The sequence below is a fragment of the Neomonachus schauinslandi genome, chromosome 9, assembly GCF_002201575.2.
Source record: "Neomonachus schauinslandi chromosome 9, ASM220157v2, whole genome shotgun sequence".
Taxonomy (NCBI): Eukaryota; Metazoa; Chordata; class Mammalia; order Carnivora; family Phocidae; genus Neomonachus; species Neomonachus schauinslandi.
In genome coordinates this window covers 111050521-111064513 of record NC_058411.1, presented here as the reverse complement: position 1 = coordinate 111064513, position 13993 = coordinate 111050521, and the positions used below count along the sequence as shown (strand labels likewise).

Genomic DNA, 13993 nt, shown 5'->3' with positions numbered 1-13993 from the left:
GAGAGTAGACGTAGGCTGGGCTCGTGTGTCTCAGTCTTGATGTGTCTCGTGTATCTCCACTGCATCCCCAGCACACAGATGTCTCGGGTGTCCTTGAGTCTTAGTCGTTCTCTGTACCTGTGCGATAGAGTACTGTTGTTCGTAGTAGAATCCTGTGGACACTGGTGTGTCGCTAGCCTGTTGTTTTGGCTGACAAGTCATTGGTTTGTGGTTAGTTTTTGTTTTTGTTTTTATTTTTCAATGTTTTTTTGCTCCAGTCACTGTGTGTGCTGGCGGTGGCTTTGCCTCTCCGTTGCCTCGAAGGAATAGGTGGAGCAATGTCTCCCTGTGACAGACATTACTCCTGACGCGTGCTCCTGCAGACGCCTACACTGAGACTGTGACCTCCATAACTGCTTCATGTGCACCAAGCCCCCTTGTGGAATCCTGCTGAGAGGTTTTCTAGAAGCCTTCGGTGAAACCAAACTGTTCTGAATCATTTAGTCTACCTGACTTACGTAAAATAGAAAAAAAACTAAGAGCACTTACTTGTTCCCTCCCCTTTGTGGGCCTCTTTAAAAAAATATCCCATGTACCTGCATCCTTGCCTAAAGGGGACCAAGTTGCCCTTAGTCCAAACAGGAAAGAAAAACTTACAAATCAGAATTGTGAAATACCAATTTAAGAAGGCTTCTAAACTCAGATAATGTAAGCTTTTTGGTTTAAAAAAAAAAAATCTCATGGCTCATCTGGATTTGGGTGCTGGTTCTGGCCAGGGCTCAAGAGTTGAGCGTGTCTTTCTGTCCGAGGTCTTTTCTAGAGGGATGTCACCACTATTCAGCTCTCCCCGGTGTGTCACAGAACATCTTCTGGTATGCATACACTTGTTGCTGGCATAGCCCAGCCGGGCTGACCCAGTATTAGGTTGAACTGTTGTGGCTTCCTCTTCCTCAATCTCTTCTCCAGACTAAAGACTCTCCTAAAGATGACAAAAGAGCAAGAACAGTGTCCTTTGGGGAAGTGAGGATGTGTGGCTTAATGTATAGAACATACACATCCATCTACATTGTAGGATTGAGCCAAAACTGTGCATGCATTCACCACAAGAAAACAAACAGCAGGATTTTACAACTGAAATGTTGGTTTGTCTTCTCATCTATTTAAGAGTGAACCACTGGAACTTGGGGACAAGATGAGTATAATGATATTGCAGCCTATCTGTCCGCTACAGTTGCAGTTTTTCATGACAAGCATTCAAAGTGTTAACTAAAACCATTGAAACAACATACCTGCCATTAAAAACTTGAATCTAGAAATAATAACTCCATGAGTGTTTTTGCACCTCCAGATGGAATGGCCTTGAATAAATGCTATGAATAGCCATGTTTGCCACTTGCCGTTTGCTCTTCTATTCATTCTTATGTAGAGTCTCACGATTTTCTTCTTTCTTCTCCTCTCAATGGATTATTAAAAAACTGAACACCTTATAGACGATGAACCAGCTGGGCCAATGTAAGTACTTTATTGGACATTGATTCAGTAGTTTGTTTTATTTTGTATTTGCAGTTTAATCGAATGGAGTAGTGAAGGCTGTGGGGAGCCAATGAGTGGAAATTAGTGTCGCAGTGTAGACCTCCCTAGCCGCACGGTCGGGGAGCTGTCAGCCATCTGATTCCCAGGACAGGCAGTGCAGTTTTGTTTTTAGTAACATATCAAGTGGAATGCCATGCAAGAAACTGCTTAAAGTTTTGCACATCCTATATGCTTAAATTGATAATGCGGGGGAAAATCACCTGTATATCAGAGACTTCCAGTTTTGTTCATTTCAAGATGTACTATAGCATGGATACCCTGCCTGGCTCCGTTAACAGTTGCATGTATCCAAGAGAGATGGTACCGTAAGTCCTGAATCCATCCAAGATAATCAGAACCTCCTAGAGTTGGGGACTAAGGAGTGAGAGACAGGCAAACAGTGCCCAAATTGGTTAAGTGCCAGAGGGCACAGCACTGCCCAAGATCATCTTTTATCATTTGAGAAGAGACCCTAGTGTTCAGTAGAGAAGAAACTACTATTTTTGCCTTTACAAGTAATTACAGCCTATAAATCCGAGGGAAAGGTACCTGTATATTGTCTGTCTTGGGAGTCAAAAGGATTAATCGAAGCTCTATAGGCATTTTATAGAAAGAATATTTTTATACACTAATGTGCAGTAAAATTTCTTATTACACCAGGGATGGTAGTAAGTGAAAGAATTCCTGTATTTCCATGTGTTATCATTTCAAGAGTTGCTACTGACTTTGAGTTTAACTTTTACGATGCAATTTTTCCTCCAAAGGAAAACCAACTCTACCAACAATCACAAAGAGAAAAACTTGCGCCAGAGAAACACAAATTAAATACTGCTTATGATGTAAGTATGGCCTTCTTTAGAGATTTTAAAAATTATATTCAAATGACTGTGCCTCTGTTGACCTTGTGACAGATTCTTCAGTAGTTGGCGTCCTGTTGTGGGATCTTGTAGTTCATTTCAGAGCAGAACTACTGATGGAACAAATTCGGTCTCTGTCCTCCATCCAGTGCAGCAGCTGGAAAGGAATGTTTTCTGCTGTGTCGTTCCACATATTTTTCTAAATGCCATTTCAGGATATGTATGGTGTTTTAAAAAGAAAGACCCTGCACCGCTGTTTAACCATATCTTTTAAAAAGAAGTAAAAATTGTCACCTTAGGTGGATTATTCCCAGAGGCCAGTTAATTCCACTTTGCTTGTGAGGGCAAGGGAAGAATGGTGGCCGGGCACAGCCGGGCCGGAGTGCCTTCCACGTAGGCACATGGAGATCAGAATTTCACACCACATCCCTGAGCATGCTTTGTTTGATGTGGCACTTGGTGTGGTCTTAAGTGACAGTGCCTATTCCCTTTTAATCTCCACATACTCTTTCTTTACAGACCTTTAGATTCCTGAAACTGGTGGCAACATGACCTGCTAAATTTTCTGCTTGGACCTCTTTGGTTCTCTCCCCTTTCAAGTGAGCAGCACCACAATGACTGTCTAAAGCATGCCTTATTTAGCCTTTCCTGTAAGGGTGACCTAGTCAGGTACATTTTAAACAATGCTTCAGTGTAGAAGGTGTAAACTATTTTGGGCTTGATGTGCTGTGAATGTTGCTTTTTTCCCCCCTTTGTTAAAATATTTAAGTAGAAGTGAAAAGGTCCTCTGAGGATCGGATCGTGCATGCGCCATTTTTTACTTAATGCAGCTGTTAAATTGGCAAAGCTCTAAATTGCACTGCTGCCATCTAGTGATAACATTTTTGTAAAGTACAGCAAAACCTACAGATATATACAGTATATAAATATATATATATATATATTTATATTTTTGGGGGTGGGAGAAATCCAAAATAAAATAAATGCTTGTTTCATTTTTTAGCTGCTGATATTCATTCCTTATTGTATGTTGTCAGATGAGGAAAGTGTGCAGTTCTGGTACATAAAGATGAATAATATAAACCGAAATCTATAGTTCTAAGGGCTTAACCTACGACTTTGGTAAGAAGCCGGAACACTCCACTGAATGGATATATTGAATTGCAGTATATATGTATGATTGCTTTTTAAGTGACTCTTCTCTTTTGTTAAATCATGTAAATTCCTAAATCCTTTTGCACTGATGTGTTGAACCTTATTGTACATTCAATGAAGGCAAACTTTTATAATTTACCTTTTGTTTTCAAAGACCTTGAAATGTTCTCGCATGGTATTCTATGCAACTCGTTCTCCTCCAGGGTTGACACTGTATTTTTCACATTGATTTAATGGTTGAGTGTAGATTTTCTCGCCCGGCAGGGTTCTCATGCGGTATGTAACCATAGATGCATGTACTGGTGTTTTGTGTAAGTGTTGAAGTGCAATGATGTATAAAAAAGTGGATTCACCTGTTTTTAAAAATAAAACATTGATAAAAGGTGTTTGGAATAATACTCTTTATTCTTGTATCTAAACTTAAGAGGAAGCACTTTTTCAGTGCTTTCAACTTCCTTAGTTCTGTATGTATGTGGAGTGTTAATTTCTCAAGCCTGTCAGCTTTTTGAGTTCCTTTTCCACCTCTTCCACAAACGCGGGGAAATTCTGATCCATGAGGCACAAGCGTAGAAAGGGGCCTAACTCTTCCGTGTCCCATGCAGATTGTTCACGGACCGGGGGCCGCTCCTCTGACACCAGGAGAGACTGTGGGGATTTCAGAAGAGTAGTTTATTAGAGATTATAGCCAAAAGCAACAGCCTGAATAGAACACAGAAAAACTTCGCTTTAAGGAAATATTAGGGAAACATACACCAAAAATTAGTGCTTATTATAAGCTTTACAGGGTTCCTTTAGATAATGTTTCTAAATATACATAGGAAGTGAGATCAACTTGTAGCCCTAAGTATTTCAAATGTATTAATGAAATGATTTACAAAGTTAAGATCCTGCTTTAATGACGAATACTGTGCTAACATTTTGTGGATTGACAGAGTTGTCAATGAATGAAATGCACTAGCTTTGTTCATCTTTCCCACCTCATAGATGGATGGGTGTGAGCAGTTCACCATGTGGAAAGAGGGTTTTGAATGTAATAAAGAGAAGTCACAAACTGATCAAAGGACATAATTAACTCACTCATGTCTCTTTTCCAGTCCTGTTCATGAAGTTTCACAGGGAGAGAAGCATGGTAACGATCACAACAGTCAAGAGACAGACATTTCCATACCCCCCAAGCCCCCCACCCCCGGAAAATTTCTTCACACTACCTCCACTCTTGTTGTCAAACACTTAACCCCTGGCAGCCACTCATCTGTTCTCCATACCTTATAGCTTTGCCTTTTCCAGTGTGTCATAAATGAGGTCACATGGTGTCGAGCAAGTTTTTCACTTGCTTAATTTGCCATCTGTAGGTCTTCTTTGGTAACTTGCAGTGTTTTAAAACCAGTTGAATAAGTTGCTACTATTTAGATACTAGAGTTCAAATCAAAGTCTGACAGTGCTTGGCAATCTGGAAGATACGGTGACACCAGATCCCCAGTCTCATGTGATCCTGTGGGCTCCGGCTCGGCAGTGTTCCCTCTACGTTTGCCGCTTTGACGCCTCACGCTCCTCCTCCTGGGTGGGTGGTTTTATGCCCCTTCTATGGATGGCATGGTTTGGTGTGTGTGTCTACAATTGATATTTCTCTAGAAACTATCTGTAATAGACATTTCCTTTTCTAAATTCAAACCAGCTTCTCAGACTCTACTTAGAAGAACATGAAAGTAACATGGAGCCCTCCACTGTGTTTATACCACACTTAAAACCACTTAGTATCCTGTTAGTGAACATTTATGTTGTTTCCAATCTTGTTTCTATGATCATCACTATGAAGGGCATCCTTATACGCATGTTTGTGTAGCTGAAATGGAATTATAGGTAATTAAATTTGATCTCTATTGCTAAATTGGTTTCCAAAAAGTTTTACCTTGTCTAGAAGTTTAGAGCAAACGAGTAGCGTACCTGAGCTGCCAGCCTGATGCTCTTTCTTGTTTTTACATGGTTCCATACTATGTAAATAAATTAGGCTAAGATACACTTTTTATAGCAACTGACATTTCCTGAAGAAGGATATCACACCCTGCCTTGTTTCCATGTTTTTTGTGGCTCTCCTGTCCTCAGCCACTCATTCACTTAGCCTCTAACCACAATGCAAATATGAGGCTACACTGGGGCACTGTAGAGTTTGATCTGCTGGACAAAGAGGTTTTTAGGTTTTGTTTTTTGGAGTTTTTTTGGTCGTGGTTACTTGAGTTATTAAAAGAAATAGACATGAATTCTTAGTCTTCTTAGCTCTTAAGTTTTTAGTTCTATGACCGTTTATTTTGAGTTAGTGGTAAGCCAGATGGAGAAAACTCCCATGTTTTCTGTTTTATACCACTGTTAGCACAGTTCAATAAATACATTAAAAAGAAAATTCAGGGGCGCCTGGGTGGCTCAGTCGGTTAAGCAACTGACTCTCGATTTCAGCTCAGGTCATGATCTCAGGGTCATGGGATCCAGCCCGATGTTGGGCTCTGCGCTTAGCATGGAGTCTGCTTTAGACTCTCTCTCTCCCCCTCCCCTGGCTCGTACGTGCTCTCTCTAAAGAAAATTCATCCTTGAATATTGCTAATTTCCATGCAGAATCGTATGGAAGGCACAAGCTGTTGTCCAGCGCAGCAGGGAACCGCCGTGAGAAGACAGGCCTCAAGGAGCTCCCAGCAGAGCAGGCATCAAGTAACCCTGAGTTTGAATGAATAGATTTTGTGGGATTCTTTGGTAACAGCAAACTGCAAGGGGAGAGGAATGTCTGAAAACAAGTCTGTGCGAACAAAGCTGACTCCTCCTGGGTTCCCGCACATCCTTAGCTGAGATCTTAGCACTGGAAATTTGCCCCTACAGAAACCATCACTGATCTGATTCCAAATTCATACTGATATTTGTCTTAGGCTAGTTCTCAAATTTCATGTCCAAAATTAAATGGAAATTCTTCCCTCTCTCCCTCTTTTCTGGGGAAGTGGTAATTAAATCCTTGCTCTCTCACACTGAACCGCGACTGCCAGGCACGCCCCGCCCGCCCCACCCCTACTTCCTCCGCAGGCCGCTCTTCCGCGGGCACCGGCCCTGGGCAGAGGCTAACAGCCCGCCTGTCTTCACGAGCTTCTGCTTACTCTTCCCCAACAAGGGGTGACCACGGGGACACAGATTCCTCAGGGTCACTGTTTTCATGGCCGAGGGAAACAGCAGGGAAACAGGCTCTACCTGAGCTAGCCGGCTCACTGACGTCCTTCCTCCGGAAGCGCTCGCGCTGGCCGGTCCACACGGCTGCGCGTTCTCCGGGTTCTGGGCCGGCTGCAAGGAGACGGCTGCAGTTAGGGGACGAGCTGAACGTAACCATAAACGCCACCGGCCGTCAGAGGAGCGGCAGCACGTGTGCTTGTGTGAAAAGAAAGTGCCAGTGTCAGTAAAGGGCGTGAAGTCCTCGTCGGTGGAGGCTGCCCCGGTTGAAGAGGGGCAGGAGGGGACCGTTTGCGTCGGAGGCTCCCCGCGCGGGGCCCGGTATCTGCAGGCCCTCCGTGTCCGCCAGCGCGCTCCTGCGGGGCTGTTAGTGCGGCCGCCAGCAGCTTCGGCTAACGGACTGTTCCTTTCTGGGAGTTAGGCCTCAAGTAAGACATCATCGTTGCAGAAAAGCAAAGCAGGGGGCAGGGGGAACCCTATAATTTCAAGATAACCATATGCTTTTAATAAAACTTAAAAAAAAATCTTTTTAGATATTCTGAGGGAATGAGTTCTGTGAGTAAAATACCAAGATATCTTCAACAATGTTTGTGCCTACTAGACCCCGGGGTGAGAAAGGGAAAGGGCCACAGGGAACAAGGCAGAGGTCCAGCCCTGAAGAACCCACAGCCCAGGGGCGCCTGGGTGGCTCAGTCGTTAAGTGTCTGCCTTCGGCTCGGGTCATGATCCCAGGGTCCTGGGATCGAGCCCCACATCGGGCTCCCTGCTCGGTGGGAAGCCTGCTTCTCCCTCTCCCACTCCCCCTGCTTGTGTTCCCTCTCTCGCTGTGTCTCTCTCAAATAAAATCTTCAAAAAAAAAAAAAACAAAAAACAAACCCCACAGCCCAGTGAGACCCTAACAAGTAAAACAATGATTATAATGCAACCTAAGAGGTGCTGGAATGAAGGCAGGTATAAGACTTCAGGCTCTTGGTGGAGGGGGTGAGTCACAGGGGGGCTATATGCTAGGCAGGAAGTACAGGGATGCTCCAGAATCCATGCTACCCAGAGGGGGTTGTCTTGGGTAGAACACAGGATGTGTTCCAGGCAGATAAAATCCGCACAGTGTAGAAGGAGGCCTGGAGGCCCAAAAGGCTCGGAAGCCTGCTTCTACCTAAAAGCACTACTTCCAAAGCCCCACCCCCTCCTTCCTAGCCACAGTCTGCAGGTCCGCCGAGGCTTGGGCCACCTGTGGCTGTTGCACATGGTGTGCCCACCTGAGCCGTGAGCTGGCGGGATCCTGTGGGGGGAAACTAAGGCCCTCCCCGGCAGGTGCCTCCATCGGTCAGCAGCATGTTCTGGCTGCCAGAAGTCAGAGGGTGCCATCTTTTGTCTCATCCTATGTGGAAGCTGACTATCACTAGTCAGTAGGTACTCACAGAAAAGTACATCTGGAAGCATCAAAAACAGAAGGCAGGGTGACAGGAAGGGAGGAAGGAACAAAGAGAAAAGAAAACTAGTCAAGAATACTAAAAATGAGCAAAAACGTTAAGGGACTCAAATGAACCAGAAGTCCCTAGGCAAGCCCCCTTTCTCTGTTCAGTTTCCGCACCTGTGAAAATAAAAGTCAGACTCTCATGCCTGGCATTTCTTCTGGTTCCGATATGTGATGCTTTCCTAGGATTTGTACCAGTTCAGCTCACACCGTGTTCCTCAGACAACTGGGACAGACATCAACCAAATGTGGTGTAGTGTAAACACTGAACAGTAGCCAACTGTGAGGGAGGTGCCTGAGGCTGGCAGGGTGGTTCGGGTTTAGACCGTCCTCTACTCAAGTGTGTGGACTTAGAAGGTTCTGTGCACACAGTGACTGGTTGCTTTCTTCTTCTGGACTTCTTGTATTGACAAAGGAGAGTTCACCGAGGAACTACCATTCTCTTTCCTGTGCCCCTCTCTTCGGGGTGGACTGGGTTGCCTTAGAAGCCCTCAAGTTGAGAAGCACTTGGTTAGGCCACAATTAGCAAAATTACAAGGCTGAGGGAAAGTAAAAACAAAATGCTCTGGGAAATGACTCAAGAACTTGAAGTAGAAAGACATGGACTTATCTCTACCTACAAAGAAGAGAACTATTTCAGACCAAAAAAAAAAAAAAAATACACACACACACACACACACATATATATATATAGGTATTAGGGAGATGACACACCTGAATACAGGAGAGCAGCAAGATGACTAGAACTTGGCCACAGCTTGCAATTCTTTAAGATGGATTCTGAGAAAGGGAGCACAATCCTACATTTCACAGCAGCAGCTATGGGCAAACCTGGGGACGTTTTGCCATTAGGAAGACTAGAATGTTCTAGGCAGCGCTTCACAATGTCTACACTGGCAAATTAACCCAGCGGTTTCATCTTGTCTTCCGCTCTGCAGCTTCAGACACTCCATCTCATTATGGCCCCACTGACTCGAGTTCTGACCCTGGCTAGCTAGCCAGCACGCACACTTGTTCATCTGCAAGGGAACACAGATCTGGGCAGGCAGCAGTACTGGCAATGACTGGCATGATGAGGAACGTTATTTAGATGTTTCCCAGGTGTTGTACTATGTGTGTGTGTGTGTGTGTGTACATATACATATGTACATGTATACATTTCCATCTCACCAGGTTACAGATGAGGTTCAGGGACTTACACAAGATCACACAGCCACTGATAGGGTCAGGATTCAAACCCAGATCCGTTTTGATTCCAAAGCCTGTGGTCTTTGCACAACATTGCATGTAACACCAAACTACAGTTTGGAAAATCCCTGAGTACAGAATCAAGAAAAGACATGAAAAATTTCTAGCTACTTTGGGGATGCTTCTACCTAGATATTTGGGACCAGCCTTCAAAATCAGAGAGCTAGAGCCTCTACCCACTGCTGTAGCTCACAACCCTCAGCCTGTGTTTGCTGTTCCGTGCTATAGCCTCAGTTTATCTTCTTATGTTAAGATAATTGTGTAGTCTGGTTAGGTTCTAGCCTGATGCATCTTCATTGCCTTTATAAGGCATTCCAGACCTACTTCCCAAATCCTAGGACCCTATTTGGTTCCTGTCCCACCCCATGCACTGGGTACCATAATCTGAATCTCATAACGGATCGATGAAACCTACAAAGAAGATAATCTTTAGGGGGCAAAGGATCATAAGCAATAAAGTACCTCGTAATAAACCACTCCATCCCATTTGTAGGGAAGTCTTGATTCTTAATAGCGGGGAGCTGATGTGGCAAAATGCCTGAAACTAGATCCAGGGTTTATAAGAAATGCAGCTTTAGCATGAAGACATCTTCACAAAAAAGATCAGACGGAAACAAATGAAGGGAAAGAATCCTAAAACAAAATCTTATTTGGCAAACTAAACACATTCAAGAGAAAATCAGTACTTGTTCAAAGAAAAAGACCTTATGATAAATAATGTAAGTTTATGTTCGCCCTAGATAAATTCTGAACCAGAAACTTGGTGGCAAAATAGCAACAATGAACCATCTCGGTCCAGTAGTTAAGTTTAAGGGCCCTTACAGGATGAAGGGACAGGAAGCCAGCTTTGGAAAATAATTTCTCAAAGTAGAAAATAAAAAACCCAGCTTGAAACTGGGATTTCATCTCAAGAGCAGAGGTAGATGCTTATGCTAACAGCATTTGGGATTAGGCCAAAGAAATGCTAGAATACGTCCTTCCAGGAGAAATTCTGTAACAATGATTCTCCAACTTATGATCACAAGATCCCTTTACACTTGGACAAAGTACTGAGGCCCTCAGCCAGACTTGGTTTTGGTTATATCTTTCTGGTATTTAGATGTTAAGAATGAAAACAATAACTAAAAATACTGAGTCATTTAAAATAAAGGAACCCATTATATGTTATTAAAAATGTTTTTATGAAAATAACTATTTCCTAAAACAAAAATGTCATGCTTTTGCAAGTCTCTGGAATGTCTAGCTTAATGGAAGACAGCTGGACTCTCCTATCTACTTCTGAATTCAATCTGTTGCTTTGGATGAGGTACATGAAGAAAATCTGGCTTCACACAGGTATGTAGGTGGAAAAGGCAGAAGTATCTTAAAATAGCCTTTTCAGGTAATGGTGGATATTCTTTGGTAGGACATCAAAACTCAACAAGAGACAGGTTCTTAAAAGTTGGTTGTAACATAGAATCTGAAATCATAGCAACGAACTAGTTACACTCTGTCATATTAAAACCACTGGACTGTTGTGTACTTTGAGCGGCTCTCTATCCGTGCATGATTTTGTAGCATCATGGATTGGTCACTTGGAAAATACTGGTTCACCGGGCTATACAGATCTTCCAAAAGGTTGAAACTTTTTGTCATATAATTATTTCTAAAAAAGAAACACACTCCTGTTCCTTAGTAGCACTGTCAGAAAAGTCTTCCGGGTCAGGCAGCTGTGCCAGTCCACCCGCGGAAAGAAGTTTTCCAAGATTCCAGTCTTCACTGCAGAAGCTTATTTCATCTTTGTTGATAAATATAATTAGTTGCTTTCCGAAAACGACAGGCTCACTTCATTTGAGAAAATGCCCACCGCATACCCAAAGCCGGGGAGCGGCAGCCTGTCCGCTGTTCCGGGGCTAAGGGCGCCCCGCGGGCCCTCGGCGCAGCACGGGCTGACTCAGCGCACAGCGCCGCTGCCACGCACCTCCCCTCGAAACAGCTGCCGCGCTTCCAAGCGCAGAGCGCGCGTGCGCGTGTTCTCCCCGCAAGCGACTGCTGAAGACAGTGCTGACTCCCTGCATGGTCTGATGTCACTGCCTTGATCTGTGCTAAGGTGACAGCAGCTTTGCTCACAGTTCTGTTGTCAGGTTAATGCAAATACGGACACGATGAAAAAGGGCAAATAAGGTCATATTATTATAAAAACAAGGGTGACTTTACAGACCCCTGCAAAGGGTCTCAGGGAAGAGTCCAGGGACCATCATGTGGAGGGCCACGGTCTATAGTGACACCCCGAACACAGCCGGGACTCCTCTAGGAGGAAGGTAGCTACAGTGACTATCAACCTTCAATTTAAGTAAGTCACTCAACATTAGGTACCTTTTAACCCATAAACCAGACTCAACAAATTCCACTGTGATTTTTGGCCCCCTGAAGCAAGACCTTGTCAGGTTTCTCACGAAGCCACCACGCCCGCCTACTTACCCCCTGCTGCGGTGGCACGCCCTGCGCACAGCCCTTCCCTGGGCTTTCACCTGCCCTCAAAAGGCTGGGCCCCGGCCGGAGCTCCTGGCTGACTGCGTCGGGCACCTGGACAGTCACATACTGGGCCAGCTTCTGCACACAGCTGCAGCAGTGTTCCAGGGCCTGCTCCTTGGACCCTCCACTGAACTGCACCCGGAACATGCGACTCTTGTTCTACGGGACAAATCCAAAGTTAGCCTCCGTAACCCTCATCATACACTTATTTACTGTGCGGTCTTCTAGTGAGGGCTTACCTTTGCTTGCAGGGGAAGAGGTCTGGATAAAGGAGCGATTACTCTAGATTGTTACTGTGGGTAGAGAAAAGCCAGTGATTTCTTTTCTTCCCCCTTTGGGGAACCACTCCTACTAAATTCATCTCCTTCAGGGAACTGACATCAGCAAAAATGGAAACGCCCATATCGTAAAGACCGGGAAAGTCACTACTGACTGCAGTAAAAGATCAGTGTTTTGTCTCACTTTGGAATAAAGATTTCATAGCTTCTAATGCCTTAGGTGGAAAATCAGCGCTGGCTCAAAAAAACTTTTCTAAACCTAAGTATGTAAAAGCAAACCAGGGAGACAGCACATCAAACAAACCAGCGAAGCTGACCAACAAGACTGGGGAACAGGTGACAGGCAGATGCTAAGAGCGAGTGACTGTCACAGTGGTAATCTGCAGCGCTCTAGATCCTCTAGATCCGGAACAAAGCCAGCCTACCACACAAACCACATGTTGCCTCTCATTTGCTGTATGAGTTCTATCCCTTGGCAAATCAGCATATGTGGGGGAGATACAGTTAACATTGTAAAAGTTTGGCAACTACATCAAACTTATTTGATTGTAAGTTTAAAAACAGAACTATGTTGTAACAGTAACAACAAAAATAAACCCATTATTTTAGTAGTAGCTTCCTGTTTTGCCAGTCTAATACTCTGCCTAGTTTTGAGGAGTCGATACATACCAGACAGGTGGTATGTATGGTGTGCCTTTGTTCAGTTTCTTCGTTAAAGATATCCACATGCTAACTTAGCACCGTGACAGTACTTTCCATCTATTAAATACATAAATCACTCTACTAATGGGAAAATGTTTCCAACTACAGCTAACAAAACCCTTTTAAGTTCCCACAGGCAAAATCCCTTGGTTTGCCTGTTCCCAATTTGCACTGTTTAAATTTTTAGATAAAGCCATTAGGCAAAGCCACATATTTACATTACAGAAAACTCTGGGCATGTCTAAGTGATGAGGAGGTATCATGTTTAGAAGAATAGACACTGCTCCCTCTTTACTGCCACTGTTGGGTTCTCTTCATTTCCTAATTCATTTAGTCTTTATCCTAAGATAACCCATTATCACTACCCCTAAAACAATGAAAAAATACGAAAAGGGAATACTCCAATATATACATATCTTAGAACATATATACCCACTTATCCACTGTGGGTTATATATTACATGGCTATGTTAGACTATACTACCATTTAGTAACCTAAGAATATAAAAATAGAAGGATAGTTCATTGCTCTTAATGACCGAAGAGTATTCCTTTATTTAACTGGCCCCCTACTGACAAACATTTAAGTTATTTACAGCCTTTTGTCCCCTTATAAACCACAAAGCTGTGGTAGGCATTCTCATACACACATCTTTGTGCATCCATTTGCCTGGTCAAAAGGTCTTGTGTATTTTGGTACCTAATGCCAAACTGCTCCAGCCAAGACAGTATCAATTTACTCCTACTGATGGTCTATCTGTCTGTAGCCTCCAACACTGGAGATTTTTATTCTTTTTAAACTTTTTTTACTTACTCTACTAGGTTAACATAGATTTTTATTGTAGGATTTCATTTCTTTGATTACAAATAAGGTCAAATATTTCTCTTCCCCTTATTGGTCATCTGTATTTTTTCTTTTCTGGATTGCCTATTCATCTCCTTAGCCATTTTTCTCTTGGATGAACAATCCCCAAATTGTCAAGAGTAATTGAAAGCTGATCTTCCCCGAGGAA

At 43.5% G+C, this 13993-nt stretch overlaps 2 protein-coding genes across 3 annotated transcripts in view; one reads left to right on the top strand and one right to left on the bottom strand.

The window, feature by feature from the left end:
• NPTN (neuroplastin) overlaps positions 1–3949 on the top strand; it is a 57787-nt gene extending 53838 nt beyond the window's left edge. Inside the window, exons 7-9 of the mRNA XM_021693706.2 lie at positions 1470–1491; positions 2316–2390; positions 2928–3949. Of these exons, the coding sequence (XP_021549381.1) occupies positions 1470–1491; positions 2316–2376 (83 nt within the window). The 3' untranslated portion in view covers positions 2377–2390; positions 2928–3949. The remainder of the gene's footprint in view (positions 1–1469; positions 1492–2315; positions 2391–2927) is intronic.
• Positions 3950–4043: 94 nt separating this feature from the next.
• Positions 4044–13993, bottom strand: part of REC114 (REC114 meiotic recombination protein) — a 108869-nt gene continuing 98919 nt past the window's right edge. For both annotated transcript variants that reach the window (XM_021694037.1, XM_021694038.1), the window contains 3 exons: positions 11947–12159; positions 6789–6878; positions 4044–4208 (listed from right to left, as the gene is read on the bottom strand). In XM_021694037.1, coding sequence (XP_021549712.1) covers positions 4044–4208; positions 6789–6878; positions 11947–12159 — 468 coding nt within the window. The remainder of the gene's footprint in view (positions 4209–6788; positions 6879–11946; positions 12160–13993) is intronic.